The sequence below is a fragment of the Aotus nancymaae genome, unplaced genomic scaffold (genome assembly GCF_030222135.1).
Source record: "Aotus nancymaae isolate 86718 unplaced genomic scaffold, 86718_ANA_hifiasm-v0.15.2.pri h1tg000053l, whole genome shotgun sequence".
Taxonomy (NCBI): domain Eukaryota; kingdom Metazoa; phylum Chordata; class Mammalia; order Primates; family Aotidae; genus Aotus; species Aotus nancymaae.
In genome coordinates this window covers 28,180,914-28,194,845 of record NW_026988467.1, presented here as the reverse complement: position 1 = coordinate 28,194,845, position 13,932 = coordinate 28,180,914, and the positions used below count along the sequence as shown (strand labels likewise).

Below are 13,932 nucleotides of genomic sequence, written 5' to 3'. Positions count from 1 at the left end.
GCCCACCCTAAACAGCTGCTCTCAGCCATGGGGCAGAGCTCTCTCCTGGCTCTGACTCTTTCTTCTCTCCCTCAGGGTCCACCAGGCATTCCCGGACCACCAGGCCCCCCTGGAGTACCTGGGCTGCAGGTAAAGAGGGAGAAGAGAATGAGGAGTTTGAACTCTTGCAATCAGGGTGGCTGCTCCAGGCTGGACCCCAAGGACAAGGACGCTGCTCCCCTGCCCCCAAAACACACGCATGCCATTTCTCACTCTTCTGTTCACCTGCCTTGCAGGGTGGCATGGAGGGCCCACTGACCCTCCAGGCCAGGCTCTTGGCACTCCCGGCACTGTTTCAAGGAATGCCCTGTTGCATCAGCAGCCAGGAACCCAGAATCTGGGTCAGATAATAATCCCTTATGCTGGTTCAGAGCCCGGCCCACTGTTTTGGAGCAGCATTCAACACTCATTCATGCTATTTTCTGGCACTGTTTCAAGCGCTGTGAATACAGTAGTGGCTAAAAATTAAAATCCCTGCCCTCTTGGAGCTTATATTCTAGTAGGAGAGACAGACAATAAGCAAGATAAATAAATAAAATATAGTGTGTTAGGCTAGGAATTGACAATGCTAGACCAAGGCTTCCCCGTGCAAAGCACTTTCTGCCTTCTTCTGACGCCTTACAGGACATTTCCCAGCGGTTGGCATCCCAAGCCATGTTTTCCGGGGGTTCTAGGTGGCATAGACACCACTTTCCGTGTGTCTGACTCCCAGCTCCTAAGGGAGTAATTCTCACCTGAAGAAGCAGGGCAGAATCACATGGAAGCCTTTTACAAGCTATTCCTCCTTGCCCCAGTGATTTGATACATTCCATATCTTCCCTTCCCACCCCCGCCACCCTGGCACACCTCCCTTGCCACCCTGTGCTGGGAGTCTGCTCTGGTGAGCCGCTGTTGCTGATGGGAGTCTCTGCCAGGATTCCAGTTCTCTCTAGCCCATTGGAAGTGCTGAACTAAAGCCCTCGCCACACATTTGCCAAGTGTCTGGGGCTTCCTGCCACACTGCCAGGAAACAGAAATCTGTCTGCAGAGGGCTTGCAGTTTGCTTGGGGAAGCATAATAGTCATTTCAAAGTGACCCATTAATAAGCGAGAGCTGATGTAGTGTGAACCCTGCCAAGACATGCTGGGGGAATGAGCCAGAAAAGAGTGACTGCTGAGTCTGGTCCCAGGCACCCAAGTCCTCGTCTAGTGCCAGTGCTTGAGACCAAGCGAGGCTGCTGCTAACAGACACTCACCCCATGCCAGGTGGGACACAGGAGGGCCGAGCAGCTCCTTTCTTCAAGTATAGACACAGGCTCCGGGATGTACAGCACTTACTCATCCAGGGCCATATGGTCCTAGTGCTTAGTTATCTCATTTCATCTCAATCCATTTCACAGAGGAGGAAGCTGAGGCACTGAGGCTAAGAAAGGTACCTGAGGCAACAGGCAATTAGTAGGTTATCTAGACTAGGTTTAAACTCAGTCTGCATTCTTCACTTCCGCAGTAGGACAATAAGTAGAACGTTTAGTTCCGGGAGGTCAGGAAAACAATTACAAAGTATCAGGCGTGAACTAACACACTGGCCATGGAGAGGCAAGCAGGGGATGAGTAATGATTTAGGGCATGATAATTAACATGTTTGGGCCAGGCGTGGTGGCTCATGCCTGTAATCCCAGCACTTTGGGAAGCTGAGGCCGGTGGATCACTTGAGGTCAGGAGTTCGAGACCAGCTTGGCCAACATAGTGAAGCCCCATCTCTACTAAAAATACAAAAAGAATTAACTGGGTATCGTGGCGCACGTCTGTAACCCCAGCTACTTGGGAGGCTGAGGCAGGAGAATCGCTTGAACCCAGGAAGCGGAGGTTGCGATGAGCTGAGTACACCACTGCACTCCAGCCTGGGCGACAGAGAGATATGTCTCAAAAAAATAAATAGATAAAAAATAAGAAGAAGAAGAAGAAGAATTGACATGTTCAAAGCATTTTCCCTGTGCCAGGCACTGCTCTAAGACCTGATGGCGCAGGGAGGTACCAGAGGGGGTGGGATGGAGGCTGGCTTCAGGTCTGACCCAGGCCTGGTAGAGCCTGCCTGAAAATTGCTTAGGGCTGATGATATGTTCCATTGCTGGGAGCTGGGACTTGAAGGAAGGCCAGATCTCAGAGTGCGCCAAGGAAATCCTGTGCAGGGAGGAGCAGGCTGAGCAGCGGTGCGTTCACTCAACACGTACTTAATGCGCACCTCCTCCGTGTCGGGCACTGGGGATTCAAAATGGAACATCCTCCCTGCCTCCATGGAGTATTTAATATGCAAATGTGCCTCGTGAATCTGCACGGGGAACAGAGTCTGGGTAGCTTGCATCCTTACAGCCATTGTCTCCTTGAAGCCTCACCATAAACTATCCCTTTTTTATAGATAAGGAAACTGAGGCATAGAATTTTTTTCCCCCAAACAACTTACCGAAAGAATTCTGTATCTAGATGAGGCTGACTGGCAAGCACCCGCCCTTGCTGTGCACATGAATGTTCTGGGGATGTCTGAGAAATGGTGCTGGAACCGTGGTTGAGAGAGGGGTTAGAAGCCAGTGCCTGGCTGAACTTGTGACTTTTGGCAAGTTACTTATTCCTCTGGGTTCTTTTTTTTTTTTTTTGAGACAGTTTCCTTCTGTTACCCAGATGATAGTGCAGTGGCGCCATCTCAGCTCACTGCAACCTCAGTCTCCTGGGTTCAAGCGATTCTTCTGCCTCAGCCTCCCATGTAGCTGGGACCACAGGTGCACACCACCATGCCCTGCTAATTTTTGTATTTTTAGTAGAGACAGTGTTTCACCATGTTGGCCAGGCTGGTCTCAAACTCCTGACCTGAAGTGATCTGCCTGTCTCAGCCTCCCAAAGTGCTGGGATTACAGGCATGAGCCACGGCACCCAGCCTCCTCTAGGTTCTTTGTGCTACTTTTAAGATGGAGATAACAACGCCTAGTTCAACAAGATAACTGTGGCGATTAAATGAGAAAGCAGGCTAGGTACAGTGGCTCACACCTGTAATCCCAACATTTTGAAAGGCCGAGATGGAAGGATCACTTGAGCACAGAAGTTTGAGACCAGACTGGGAAACAGCGAGACCTGGTCTCTACAATAAATACAAAAGAATTAGCCAGACGTGGTGGTGAGCACCTCTAGTCCCAGCTACTCAGGAGGCTGAGGTGGGAAGATTGCCTAAGCTGAATTCGAGGCTATAGTGAGCTATAATTATGCCATTGCACTCCAGCCTAGGTGACAGAGTGAGACCCCCATCTTTAAAAAGAAAAAAAAAAGCAAAGAGAAAAAGAAAATAAAGAAAAACGATTTAGCACAGAAATAAAGAGTAGTTCCATGGAAGATACTCTGCTCAATTTCTGACCTTCCTCTAAGGCGTGGGGGAAACACTTGCTGTTGGACTTGTTTTGGGGGTCACTTTTCTGGGCCTCCTTGGCTTTCCCTATAAAGGGTCGAGAGGCTCTTAAGCTAAGAATAGATGTCAGCCTTGTGCCAGCCAGGGCTCTCAGCTCTGCAGGACAAGAGGAAGAGGAGGCGGGGAGGATGAGAAGGAAACAGGCTGACCAGCAGGCTGGAGAGAAGGAGCCCACTCACTCGTGTCTCTTCTTGGCTACAGGGAGTGCCTGGAAACAACGGTTTGCCAGGGCAGCCTGGGCTAACTGCGGAACTGGTGGGTACCGGCCAGGACTCCCTGTCCTTTCCCCTTCCCTGCCCTTTCCAGGGCTGATCAGGCTATGAAGCTGGCCCGGTAGCTGCAGTGGGGGTCCCTCTTCTCTCCCCCTGGTGAGGCTGGAAGGTGCATGGCATGTCCCGAAGCTCCGCCTGATCCCATAAGTCTCCCTGTCCCTTCCCCTCACATGCTTGAGCTTACACATCTGTCTCTTGCAGGGATCCTTACCAATTGAACAGCACCTCCTTAAGGTAAGAGGGTACCCAGGAGGGAAGTGTGAGCTGGCGGGGGTGTCTCCTGAGGGGATTCTCTTAGTAAGTGCTCAGCTGTGTGGCACCTCGCAGAGAGAGCAGCAGTTTGCAGGGAATACACATTCCAGACATCTGTCTAAGAAGGCCTAGCTGGTGCCTGGCTTATAACAGGCCCCCGGGTGACATTTGCTGAATGAGTGCTTAAAGGAATCCTGTGAAGGTGCCCACATGGCAGATGCTGTCGGCAGAACCCAGCCCCGAAGGCTGCCCGCAGCAGCTGGCAAGGAGACCCTGTAGCACCCGGGTTGCACCACGGCCGAGCCCGGCAGCTTCCAAAGCAAAGCAGAGGGGGTGAAAGTGCAGCAGTAGGGCCTGTGAGGTTGGGTGTGGCCTGAAGAAGGCTTCAGTCGTTCTCTAGTCAATCCGGGAAGAATCCAGGGAGGATTTGGATTTGAGAAGCACTTCCGGTAGTCCAAGAAAGGGGACGTGGGACCTGGTCAGAGAGTCAGCCTGTACCAGGGCCTGTACACAGCCTTCACACCCCACCAGAGGGCTGTGACCTGGTCCGGCTTCCCAAACTGAGCAGAAGTTCCTATTGGGAACCAAGGGCGGCGCAGCCCATCTTTGCTTAGCCACCTCTAGAAACGAGAGCACAGGAGTTCCTCAGGTCACCCTCAGGCTTTTGAAGGAGGCCTTTATGCTCCTGGACTTTCCTCCAGCTCAGCATCCTCAGATGTGTTGACCTCCAGAGCCCCCCTCATCCTGGCCACCCTGGCTAGTCAGTATCCTGGACATCCCATGACCCTGATGGGCCTTGGTCAGGGCAGAGCATGGGGACTCTCTACCCTTCCCATGCTCTGAATGGCAGATTCTTCAGAAGCAGCCAGAGGAGGTCGGGGTAATCACTTGGCATCAGTTACATGTTGGATCACAGTGGGGTTGTGGCAACAAAACCCCCAGCTCTTCTCCCCTCTGCTTCTGTCAATGCCTGGGCGGTGATGGTGTGACTCCAAATCCAGGAGTTGACATTTCTCCCTGCAACGTGTCATCTGCTGGCTTCCTCATCAAGTGCTCTGCAGAGGGCCCCAAATAGAAACTGCACATAGTGTGGAGAAGGGGTCAGATGGCACCCTGGCTCATGCTGACCTGGAGCCCAGCCACCATCTGCACCCACAGTCCAGCAACCCTGGCCTGGGACAGGCCCATGCCACTCCAGGCTCCCACTTTCCTTAGACAAGTCATGCCGCCTCTCTTGAATGTTGGCTTTCCCATCTCCACGATGCTTATAAGATTCCCTGCCTCACTGCACCATCAGGATGGGCTGTGATACGTGCAGGGCTTATTACGTACAACGCCCAGCATCGTGGGTGCCATTATCACTGGGCTTGGCAGCAAGCAGTGAAGGTGAGGAGGGGCTCCTGCCTGGGTATCTGTGGACACCACACTAGCCACAAACAGGCTCCAGGCTCCTGAGTCCTCAGAAACTGCAGGCTTGTTTTCACTAGTGGGTTTGATTTTTCTGGGAAAAGGATCCATGGCTTCCATCAAACTCTCAAAGGGGTCTGCAACCCAAAGAAGATTAAACCCTTTCCTGCGGGGAGACCATTCTGGTGGCGTGAGCTGAGCCAGAGCCTGTGAGCAATCCGAGATCCATCCCAGGGGTCTCCTGGGAAGGGCCTGGCTCCTCCCGCAGCTGTGCCTTTGCTCCCTTGGGCAGAGAAGCTGGCATTCGGAGCCAGCCTTTCCAGCTCGCTCCTCGTGGCTTGTCCTCACAGTGGGTGCAGGTTGCAGGAACAGCCGGGACAGATGGTCCCTCCGCGGGCCCCTCGCCTCCGCCCACACGCCTGTCTGGAAAGTGGCTTTGGCTTAGCTCTAGCGGAGCTTCTTCCTGGAGGAAACTCAAAGCCAATTGTTGGGAGTGGGTCCCCCGAGGATGGAGCAAAGCAGCCGCAGGGATGCGGCTGGGGAGGGAGGGAGGGTGGGAGGAGGGAAGCCTGTGGGGCAGGGAGCCTGGCTCTGGGTTCTCAGTGGGGCTCCCCAGTCAGCCCATCCTGGCCTCCCTGACCCAGGCCTCACTCCTCTCCCCACTCCCTGCTCAGAGTATCTGCGGAGACTGTGTCCAGGGGCAGAGGGCCCACCCAGCATACCTCGTGGAGAAGGGAGAGAAGGGAGACCAGGGCATCCCTGGCGTGCCAGGCCTCGACAACTGCGCCCAGGTAGGGACGGCTGGGCTAGGGGCCGCCCCATGCAGGAGGGCTCCCTGGCTGCCTCACCCAACAGAGTGCCTCTCCTTGTACCTTGCAGTGCTTTTTGTCCCTGGAGCGCCCACGAGCCGAAGAGGCCCGGGTGAGTGCCTCGCCTTATCTCCCCTGACCATGTCCCATGCCCCACAGGGACAGGCCCTGACTGCTCACTCTCACCATCTTTGTCCCTCTCCAGGGTGACAACAATGAGGGAGATCCTGGCTGTGTTGGGAGCCCCGGCCTGCCTGGTCCTCCTGGACTGCCAGGCCAGAGAGGAGAAGAGGTAAGACCAGGGATGGAGCCTCATCCTCAAGGGGGCTGGGGACCCTGTCTGCCTTTGAGACCTTTCGGGGGCCTCCGAGGCCTCACGTGATTTATGCCTCTTACCACTCTGGACTCATTTGCTCTCCTGGCACGTGGCTCCTCTGAGACACTCAGGACCCAGAGCAGGACACACTCTTTCTCCGCAGCATCAAGTTGCATCCTCTGCCTGCAACACTCTTCTCCGGGGCTCATTCCTGCACTCCTTCAGCTCTGCTCCAATGTCGCTTTCTCAGAGACCTCCCCTGACCATCCTCTTTAAATTGAACCCCACACCAACTCCAGAGCCTCCAGTCACCCTGGCCTGCATTATACTCATCACTATTCAACCTCCTGCGTAGTTACTTCATTCAGGAACATTCCACAGGTGTCAACTTGACACCAACTATGTGCCAGTCCTGTTCTATTTTCAGTGTCCATCTCTCCCCTGGAACATAAGTGCTTTGAGGCAGGGGTTTTTATTTATTTTGTTTATGCTGTGATCTCAGCCCCTGGACTAGTGCCTGGTACATAATAGTTGCTCAATAAATGTTCATAGGATGACTGAATGAACCAAATGAAAGATTGTTCTACCATCAGCTAAGTGGTCCTGCTTGGGCAACAGCCTCCCTCTGTTGACCTTGGCCCTGGCAAGTTGGGAGGAAGGCTGCTGGGACCCCAGGGGCTCTATGGGGCCTGGGCCTCCTCATCTATTTCCCTTGGCTTCCTTTGCAGGGTCCGCCTGGCATGAGGGGCTCCCCGGGTCCTCCAGGCCCTATCGTAAGTATCTGTGGTGCCCTGGTCTGCTTGAAAGGCTGTCAAAGGGGTCATGACACTCAGACACCATTCAGCTGCCTTGTCCCCAAAAGGCTGGGCAAGGAAGGAGGCGGGGACTTCCACTGCCCTCTCCTGTCCCTCCGAAGAGCATCTGCAGAGATTGTGCTCTCCCACCACCGAATGCCCTGGAAGCGCCCTGCTCTGCCCACTACCTGTGGTCCTGCTTAGGGGAGGTCCTCAGAGGCACATCTTTGCTTCCCTGTCCCCACCCCCTGCTGTACTTTACATGGTGGCCCCAGGCCACCCTCAGCAGGGAGCCTAGGCTTCAGGCTCACAGCCTCCACAGCCAGGGAAGCCTGCGGCATGCCGGCCAGACCTCTCCATGCCCCTGTGACGCCAGTCCCCACAAGGGCTCGGAGCTAAGATGGAACTGTCCTCCATTGCTCTGTAGGGCCATTGTTAGGGTAAATCTACAAAGACCAGACCAGGGCATCTACTCTGGAGTCCTCTGTGATGTTGACATGGCAGGCAAATAGAAGTGACTAGGGAAGGCTGAAGGAACTGAAAGGCTTTCTTTGGAGAAGAAAATAGCTGGTGGGAGCCACCCTAGAGCCAGGGAGCCCCCCCCCCACTTGGGGCACAGATGGAGGTTGGGTGGCAGGCATGCTGGGCAAGGCCAAAAGAAACAGCTTCCGCTGCAACCGAGTCTTCGTTAGACTCCGGAAGGCTGGGGAAGCACTCTGGAGCCGTTCCGCAGCCCTGCCAATGGAGGAGCCACTCTTCTCGGAGCCAAGGGGAGGAGCAGTTGTCTTTTGGGCCAAGACTTTCAAGGAGTCTTTTCTAGCTGCCTTGAAAATACTCCCATGACCTCTTTTCCCCATGACTCCCATGGCCCCAGACTGTGCCTTCCAGGCTGCCCCAGGGTTACTGTGCCTGTGAGATGTGACCTGCCTGTTTCTCCCACCAGGGCCCCCCAGGTTTTCCTGGTGCTGTTGGCTCCCCCGGATTGCCTGTAAGAACCTAGCGCTGCTCGACCTCCCCTCCCCCGGTCAGCCAGGTCTCTGTGGCTTTTGCTCCGCTCCCCTCCTGTCATGACTTCACCTCCGTCCTCCGTGTTTGCTGTCCCCCTTCAGGCACGGTAGCTAACGACACAGGTTCTCTGAGGTCCCGGCGGCTTGGACATCCTCCCAGTCTCTGACTCCTTTCCAGTCTCTCCTCTCCCTCTCCTCCTGCGTTCTTTCTCTCCTCTTGTCCTCTTACCCCGTTCCGTCTTCTTTCTCCATCTCTCCCACCATCCTGCAGCACTCCCCCAAGTCCTCCTGAGCTCGTGAACCTTCCTCTTAACTGGTGCCTCTAGGGGCCTCTCCATTCCTGCCTTCTCACTCTGCCTCCTGCTTCTCACCACCTTCGGTGTTGCCTGAAGATTTGCTGAAAGTAGTTCTTGGGGCCCTGCCAGGCCCCTGGCTCAGAGCCCAGCAGAGATGCCAAAGCTTCAGAGCTTCACATTGCAGGCTGGCACAGGTTTGCTGCCCTGCTGCTTGGCAGGGCTGTCCAGAGGCACCCAGGGATTTAAAGGCAGCCCTGCCTGCGCCTTTCCATCGTGCTAGAGGAAACTCTCAGCTTCCTCCTCTTCCCTTCCTCTTCTTTGGCTCCAGTCCCAGTCTGCTCCAAGGTGGGGCGTGTGATACCAGCCAGTTGGGTTTCTGAGGGTCGTGCGCCCTGCCCCTCTGTGTCCGGCACCTTGGCCGGCTCCTTCTGCCAGGTGTCGTTAATTGCTCTGCCTTCGTCATCGTCACAGGTGTGTTTACATCACCCCCAGCCTCACTGTTGCTCCCTCCTGGGTCACGGAAACTAACCTCCTGTGTGTCAGGTTTCATGTTCCCGGGGCCTGGCTCCTCTCCTCCCAGGCGTGGTGATGGAGGCTCAGGGAGCAGGGCCCCTCGTTGTCACAGCTCCATCTGTCCCCACGTCCTCATCTCTGGCCGGGCCTTGTCTGTTTCTGCTTGCTTGGGTGAAGGGGCCATCTGTCCGTCTAGCCATCTGTCTTGTGTCATGGAAAGGCTTGGGCACCGTCTCTTGAGGGGACGAAGGGGAAGGGGGCAGGAAAGGTGACGTTAATGGCGAGGCACCTGCAAAGGCCAGGGTAAAGAATTAGGGGTGGGGCTGTGGCTCTCGTGGAAAGTGACATGCCCTCCCCCCCACAAAGTGACAGGGACTGCTCTGGAGGCAGCCCTCCTGCGTCTCTCCCCTGCATCCCTCCAAGAAGTTGATTTTTGGCTTGGGTGGGGGACTTGGACAGGTGAGTGCTGGGTGTCTGATGATATCATACACTTTGGTGGCAGCATCCATATGGGGTACCTTTCCTGACAGTTGCCCCTCAGAATAAGCACACATCTGATCCGTCACCCTCCTAGGGGTATACATCAGTCAGTTACACACAGGGCATACCAGCTACAGGCACCTGAGAGGTACCCTCCCAGAACCACCCCCCCGGGGGGCATATTTCTACAGCTACCTGTTTTGAAGGGTGTCCTCCTGAAAGGCACCCATGTGTGGGGGTTCACACCTCCACCAGTCATCCTTCTGGAGCACACCCCTTACAGGTCACCTTGCCACAGACACACTAGGAGAGCCACGATGGCCTCCGCATTTGCCTGGAGTGGGAACAGATGGCTGTGGGCAGGGGGACGGAGTCAGGGGCTGGGTGGGGACCGCCCGCTCCTGCAGTTTCTCATGATTTTTCTCTCCAAGGGCCTTCAAGGAGAGCGAGGCCTCACGGGCCTGACCGGAGACAAGGGGGAGCCGGTAAGAGGAAGCTGGCAGGGGCTGGAAAGGGCTGGAAAGGGAGGAAGAGCTGGGGAGGCAGAGCCTGGGCTCCGAGGGGTGGTTGCTGGGTGGAAGCTGGCAGGTGGACTCCTTGAGATTCTCTGCTCCTCTGCGGGGATTCCCTTAGTGTGGGGTTTCTGCACTCCCCCAGGAGCAAAGGAGGCCGATCTCCATGTGCCCTGATTCCCTGCCAGAAGGACACACAACCCCTGTCTTCCAGCAGCGTCCCTGGGGGCACTCAGCATCCCCGCCCACACCCTCCTCCCTGGTCCTCATGTGTGCTCTGGGCTCCCTGCTCTGGCTCAGCTCCCAGGGTCTGGGCCAGGTTGGGGGTTGCCTCCCCAGCCCAGGTCTGTGGTGGTGGTCACCACCAAGGGGACCTTGGGCTTGGGGAGATGGCCCAGTGTGGCAGTACTGGGGCAGGTCGGCGCCTGCTAGATGGCAGCCCCAGAGGTTTTGGCTTTGGCCACCCTCTTACCCAGGGAGGGGAGGATGGAAATGCTGCGGGGCTGTCCAGCCTGGCTGCCTTTCTTTGCAGGGTCCTCCAGGGCAACCCGGTTACCCAGGTGCCATGGGTCCCCCAGGACTGCCTGTGAGTAAGGGGACCCTTGCTGGGGAGTGGGTGTGGGCTACCAGAGGCTTGGGCTGGTGGTGAGGACAGGGCCAGGCTGTGCAGCCCTCGGCGGGTTCCCCGTTCCCGGGCATTTCAGCCTCTTCCTTGGCTGAAAGTCCATGCAGCCCCTCCCCGCACTGTAGGCCCCCTTGGTAGTGTGGCTTGGCCCCACCACTCTGCTCGGAGCACTCTGCCAGGCCCAGACAAGGAAGAACTGAGATCTGCCTCCTGGGGCCAGGGTGGGGGGAGGAAGGGGGGCCGGTGGGGAGAACTGGAGAGACAGCCACCCCCACAGAAGCCACTGGGTGGGTGTGTCCTCCTTTCCGCTTGGGGCTTGGGGGGCACGGTGGCAGATGGAAGGCATAGTAGCCTTGGAGCACCCAGCGGTCTTCCCGGTGTCATCCCCCAGAGCCGGCTGGGTGCCAGCTGCAGTCTCCGCTCCTTGCCTTGGCGCCTTGACAGGCTAATTCTGCAGGCTAATTCTGCTCTCTCTTTGCCACTTGTCAGGGCATCAAGGGAGAGCGTGGCTACACCGGGTCAGCGGGAGAGAAAGGAGAGCCGGTGAGTCCCAGCGGCGTGGTGGGGGGGTGCAGGGCTGCACGTGGAGCCGCAGAGCCTGGGGCTGGAGACTTGGCAGCAGCCAGCGAAGGCGCACTGTGACCCCTGCTGCCCCCGCCCCCAAGCCGGCAGCACAGTCTGGGCCGCGGAGGTGGAGGCTGTGAGGAGAACCCCCACAGGGCTTCCAAGGGGAGGGGCTGGGAGGGGGCCACAGAAGCACTTCTCCACCTCCTGCAAAGGAGGGCCTTGCTGTGGCCCCAGCCCCTGCAGCGCCACCCTCCAGGGCCAAGGCCTGCCAGGCCCCACACTGAGCACAGGAGTTGGGCTGTGACCAGATGGGGACACTGGGGCCCCCAGAGTGACAAAGTTGTGACTCACCTGCAGCTAGTGAGTGAGTTAGTGGTGACACCTGGACTTGAACCCACGTCTATCTGGTGACACATCTCACAAACCTCAGATCTAGAATCGGCCAAACTGGGACTGCAGCCTTACAGATTCACCAAGTTCGGTGCAGCCTCAGCGGGATTCAGCAAACCCTATCAAGCATTTACTCAGTAACAGATATTCTCAGGGGCCTGTGGGGTGCTGGGCTCGCCTCTGAGGGTGTCTGGGTGAACAGGGCAGGCAGTTACCCTCATGCCCTGCTGTGGGGGAGGCAGCTGCCGGATGAATAAGCAAGTGCATAGGAGCAACGACGGCTGGGACTCATGGAGGAAGTGGGGCAGGGAAAGGGAAGGGGCTAGAGAGGTGTTCGGGCACCTTCGAGGCGGAGGAGGTGGCATTTGAGCTGAGAGCTGATTAGCAAGAGGGAGGGATCCCCAAGGCTGTCTGTACTGGGGAATTCCAGAGGGAGAGGCCAGGTGGGGCACTGCAGGAACAGCTTCCAGCCATCGAGTGATTTGGCAAGGTTTCAGGGGACCTAGAAAGGGGGGAAAGGGGCATTCGAGGTAGAAGGGAGAGCGTGCTAAGAGTGCAGAGGCCTGGGGACATAAGGGTATGGGGTGTGTCAGGGAACAGCAGTCTGACTGAGCAAGACAGAAGATGAGAAGGAAAGAGGGAGGAGAAGTGAGAGAGGGTGGCTGGTGCAGATCACAGGCTGCCTCAAAGACCAGCGTTGGTGGGAAGTGTGCGCCCCACTCAGGCAGAGGGAGCCGCTCAAGGTGTTTGAGCAAGAGAGTGACATAATCAGAGCTGTGCTAGAGGAGAAGAGGGCAGCCATTTGCTGGCTGGCTTGCAGTGAGCCAGGAGGTGGCAGGACAAGTTAGGAGGCTGGGTCAGTAGCTCAGGCGGGAGAGGGGAAGCCTGAGCAAACCAGGCAGAGGGGGCCTCCCCGCATGTGCCCGCCTCTGTTCTGTGCAGTCCCCCATGGAACCCCCTGCCTCGCCCTTCACCTCCCCAGGTGGAGTGACTGATTCTGTTCCTTTGTGTCTTAGGGTCCCCCAGGATCTGAAGGCCTCCCAGGCTCCCCAGGCCCAGTGGTGAGTGAAGGAGGGGCAGAGATATGTGGACAGGACCGGGGTCTGAGGGCAGGAGGATTAGGTTTCAGCTGCATTGTTCTCTGTGAGTGACAGGGTCCCCGAGGAGAGCGAGGACCCCAAGGGAACTCCGGTGAGAAGGGCGACCAGGTGAGTGATGATTGGGACCTAGCTGCAGGGAGGCAGGGAAGGGGCTGGGTCCTCCTCCCTGGTGGTCACCGGCTCTAGTCTTCCCATCCCACCTGTCCTTGGGCTGTGACCTACCTCCTGCCCAGAGCCTCACCTGCCAGCCATGGTGGGCAGAGGGGAGGGCAAAGCCCGTGAGTTTGAGGGTGTCCCCACCTGTCACTCTTTCCACCTGGGCAGCCAGGCAGGAGAGGGGGGCGGCACAGCACTGTCCCTTGCTTCTTATCCTAGGGATTTCAAGGCCAGCCAGGCTTTCCAGGCCCACCGGTGAGTGAAGAAGACACAAAGCCGGCTCTGTCTGATGTGGTCTCGTCGGGAGGGGCAGGCCTGACCAGGCCAGGCTCAGGGAGGATGGTCCTGGGGACAAGAGGGGAGAGGCAGGGGAGAACAGCCTGGGTGGCCAGGCCTGATTCCAGGAACCAGGACCTGGAGAGTGCAGCCTCTTGGGTGGGCCTCAGCCTGGCAGGCCAGGCAGACGTAATACTCCTGGGTGGTGCTTCTAGGAAGTCAAAATGAATTGCTTTAACAACAGTGCATCACGCACAGAAGGAAGAAAGAAGGGGAGCTCCCCCTGTTGCCCCACTTTCATTCCTGCCTGCCCCTTTGTTGATATAGGGTCCCCCTGGATTCCCAGGCAAAGTTGGAGCACCTGGCCCACCCGGCCCCCAAGCAGAGAAGGTGAGCAGGACCCCTGGTTGGCCAAAGTCATAGATCTGAGCCATGCAGCTTCCATGCCCCTGTCCCACCCCTAGCATGAGGCTTTTGGGAAATCCCAAGACTGACCCAATTGCATGAAGGCTGGGAAAAGAGGCCTTCAGGATGGGCCCAGTGACTACTGGAGGGTGACAGGGCCCGCAGCAGACCAGCAGGCTCCTCGGGATGTCTGCTTGGCCCAGGATGCCTGCGGCCTCTGTGCAGCCCAGGTCCATGTCTGCTGGGTTGGGGGGAAAAGCAGGGAGGTAGGGGGAGGAGGCAGAACT

The 13,932-nt window shown here is 57.1% G+C and overlaps 1 protein-coding gene across 1 annotated transcript in view; it reads left to right on the top strand.

Moving 5' to 3' along the window:
* COL16A1 (collagen type XVI alpha 1 chain) overlaps positions 1–13,932 on the top strand; it is a 53,753-nt gene that overhangs the window by 26,565 nt on the left and 13,256 nt on the right. Inside the window, exons 43-57 of the mRNA XM_064363602.1 lie at positions 76–129; positions 3,670–3,723; positions 3,942–3,974; positions 6,074–6,190; positions 6,279–6,320; positions 6,414–6,500; positions 7,253–7,297; positions 8,262–8,306; positions 10,046–10,099; positions 10,659–10,712; positions 11,241–11,294; positions 12,725–12,769; positions 12,863–12,916; positions 13,184–13,219; positions 13,568–13,630. Of these exons, the coding sequence (XP_064219672.1) occupies positions 76–129; positions 3,670–3,723; positions 3,942–3,974; positions 6,074–6,190; positions 6,279–6,320; positions 6,414–6,500; positions 7,253–7,297; positions 8,262–8,306; positions 10,046–10,099; positions 10,659–10,712; positions 11,241–11,294; positions 12,725–12,769; positions 12,863–12,916; positions 13,184–13,219; positions 13,568–13,630 (837 nt within the window). The remainder of the gene's footprint in view (positions 1–75; positions 130–3,669; positions 3,724–3,941; positions 3,975–6,073; positions 6,191–6,278; positions 6,321–6,413; positions 6,501–7,252; positions 7,298–8,261; positions 8,307–10,045; positions 10,100–10,658; positions 10,713–11,240; positions 11,295–12,724; positions 12,770–12,862; positions 12,917–13,183; positions 13,220–13,567; positions 13,631–13,932) is intronic.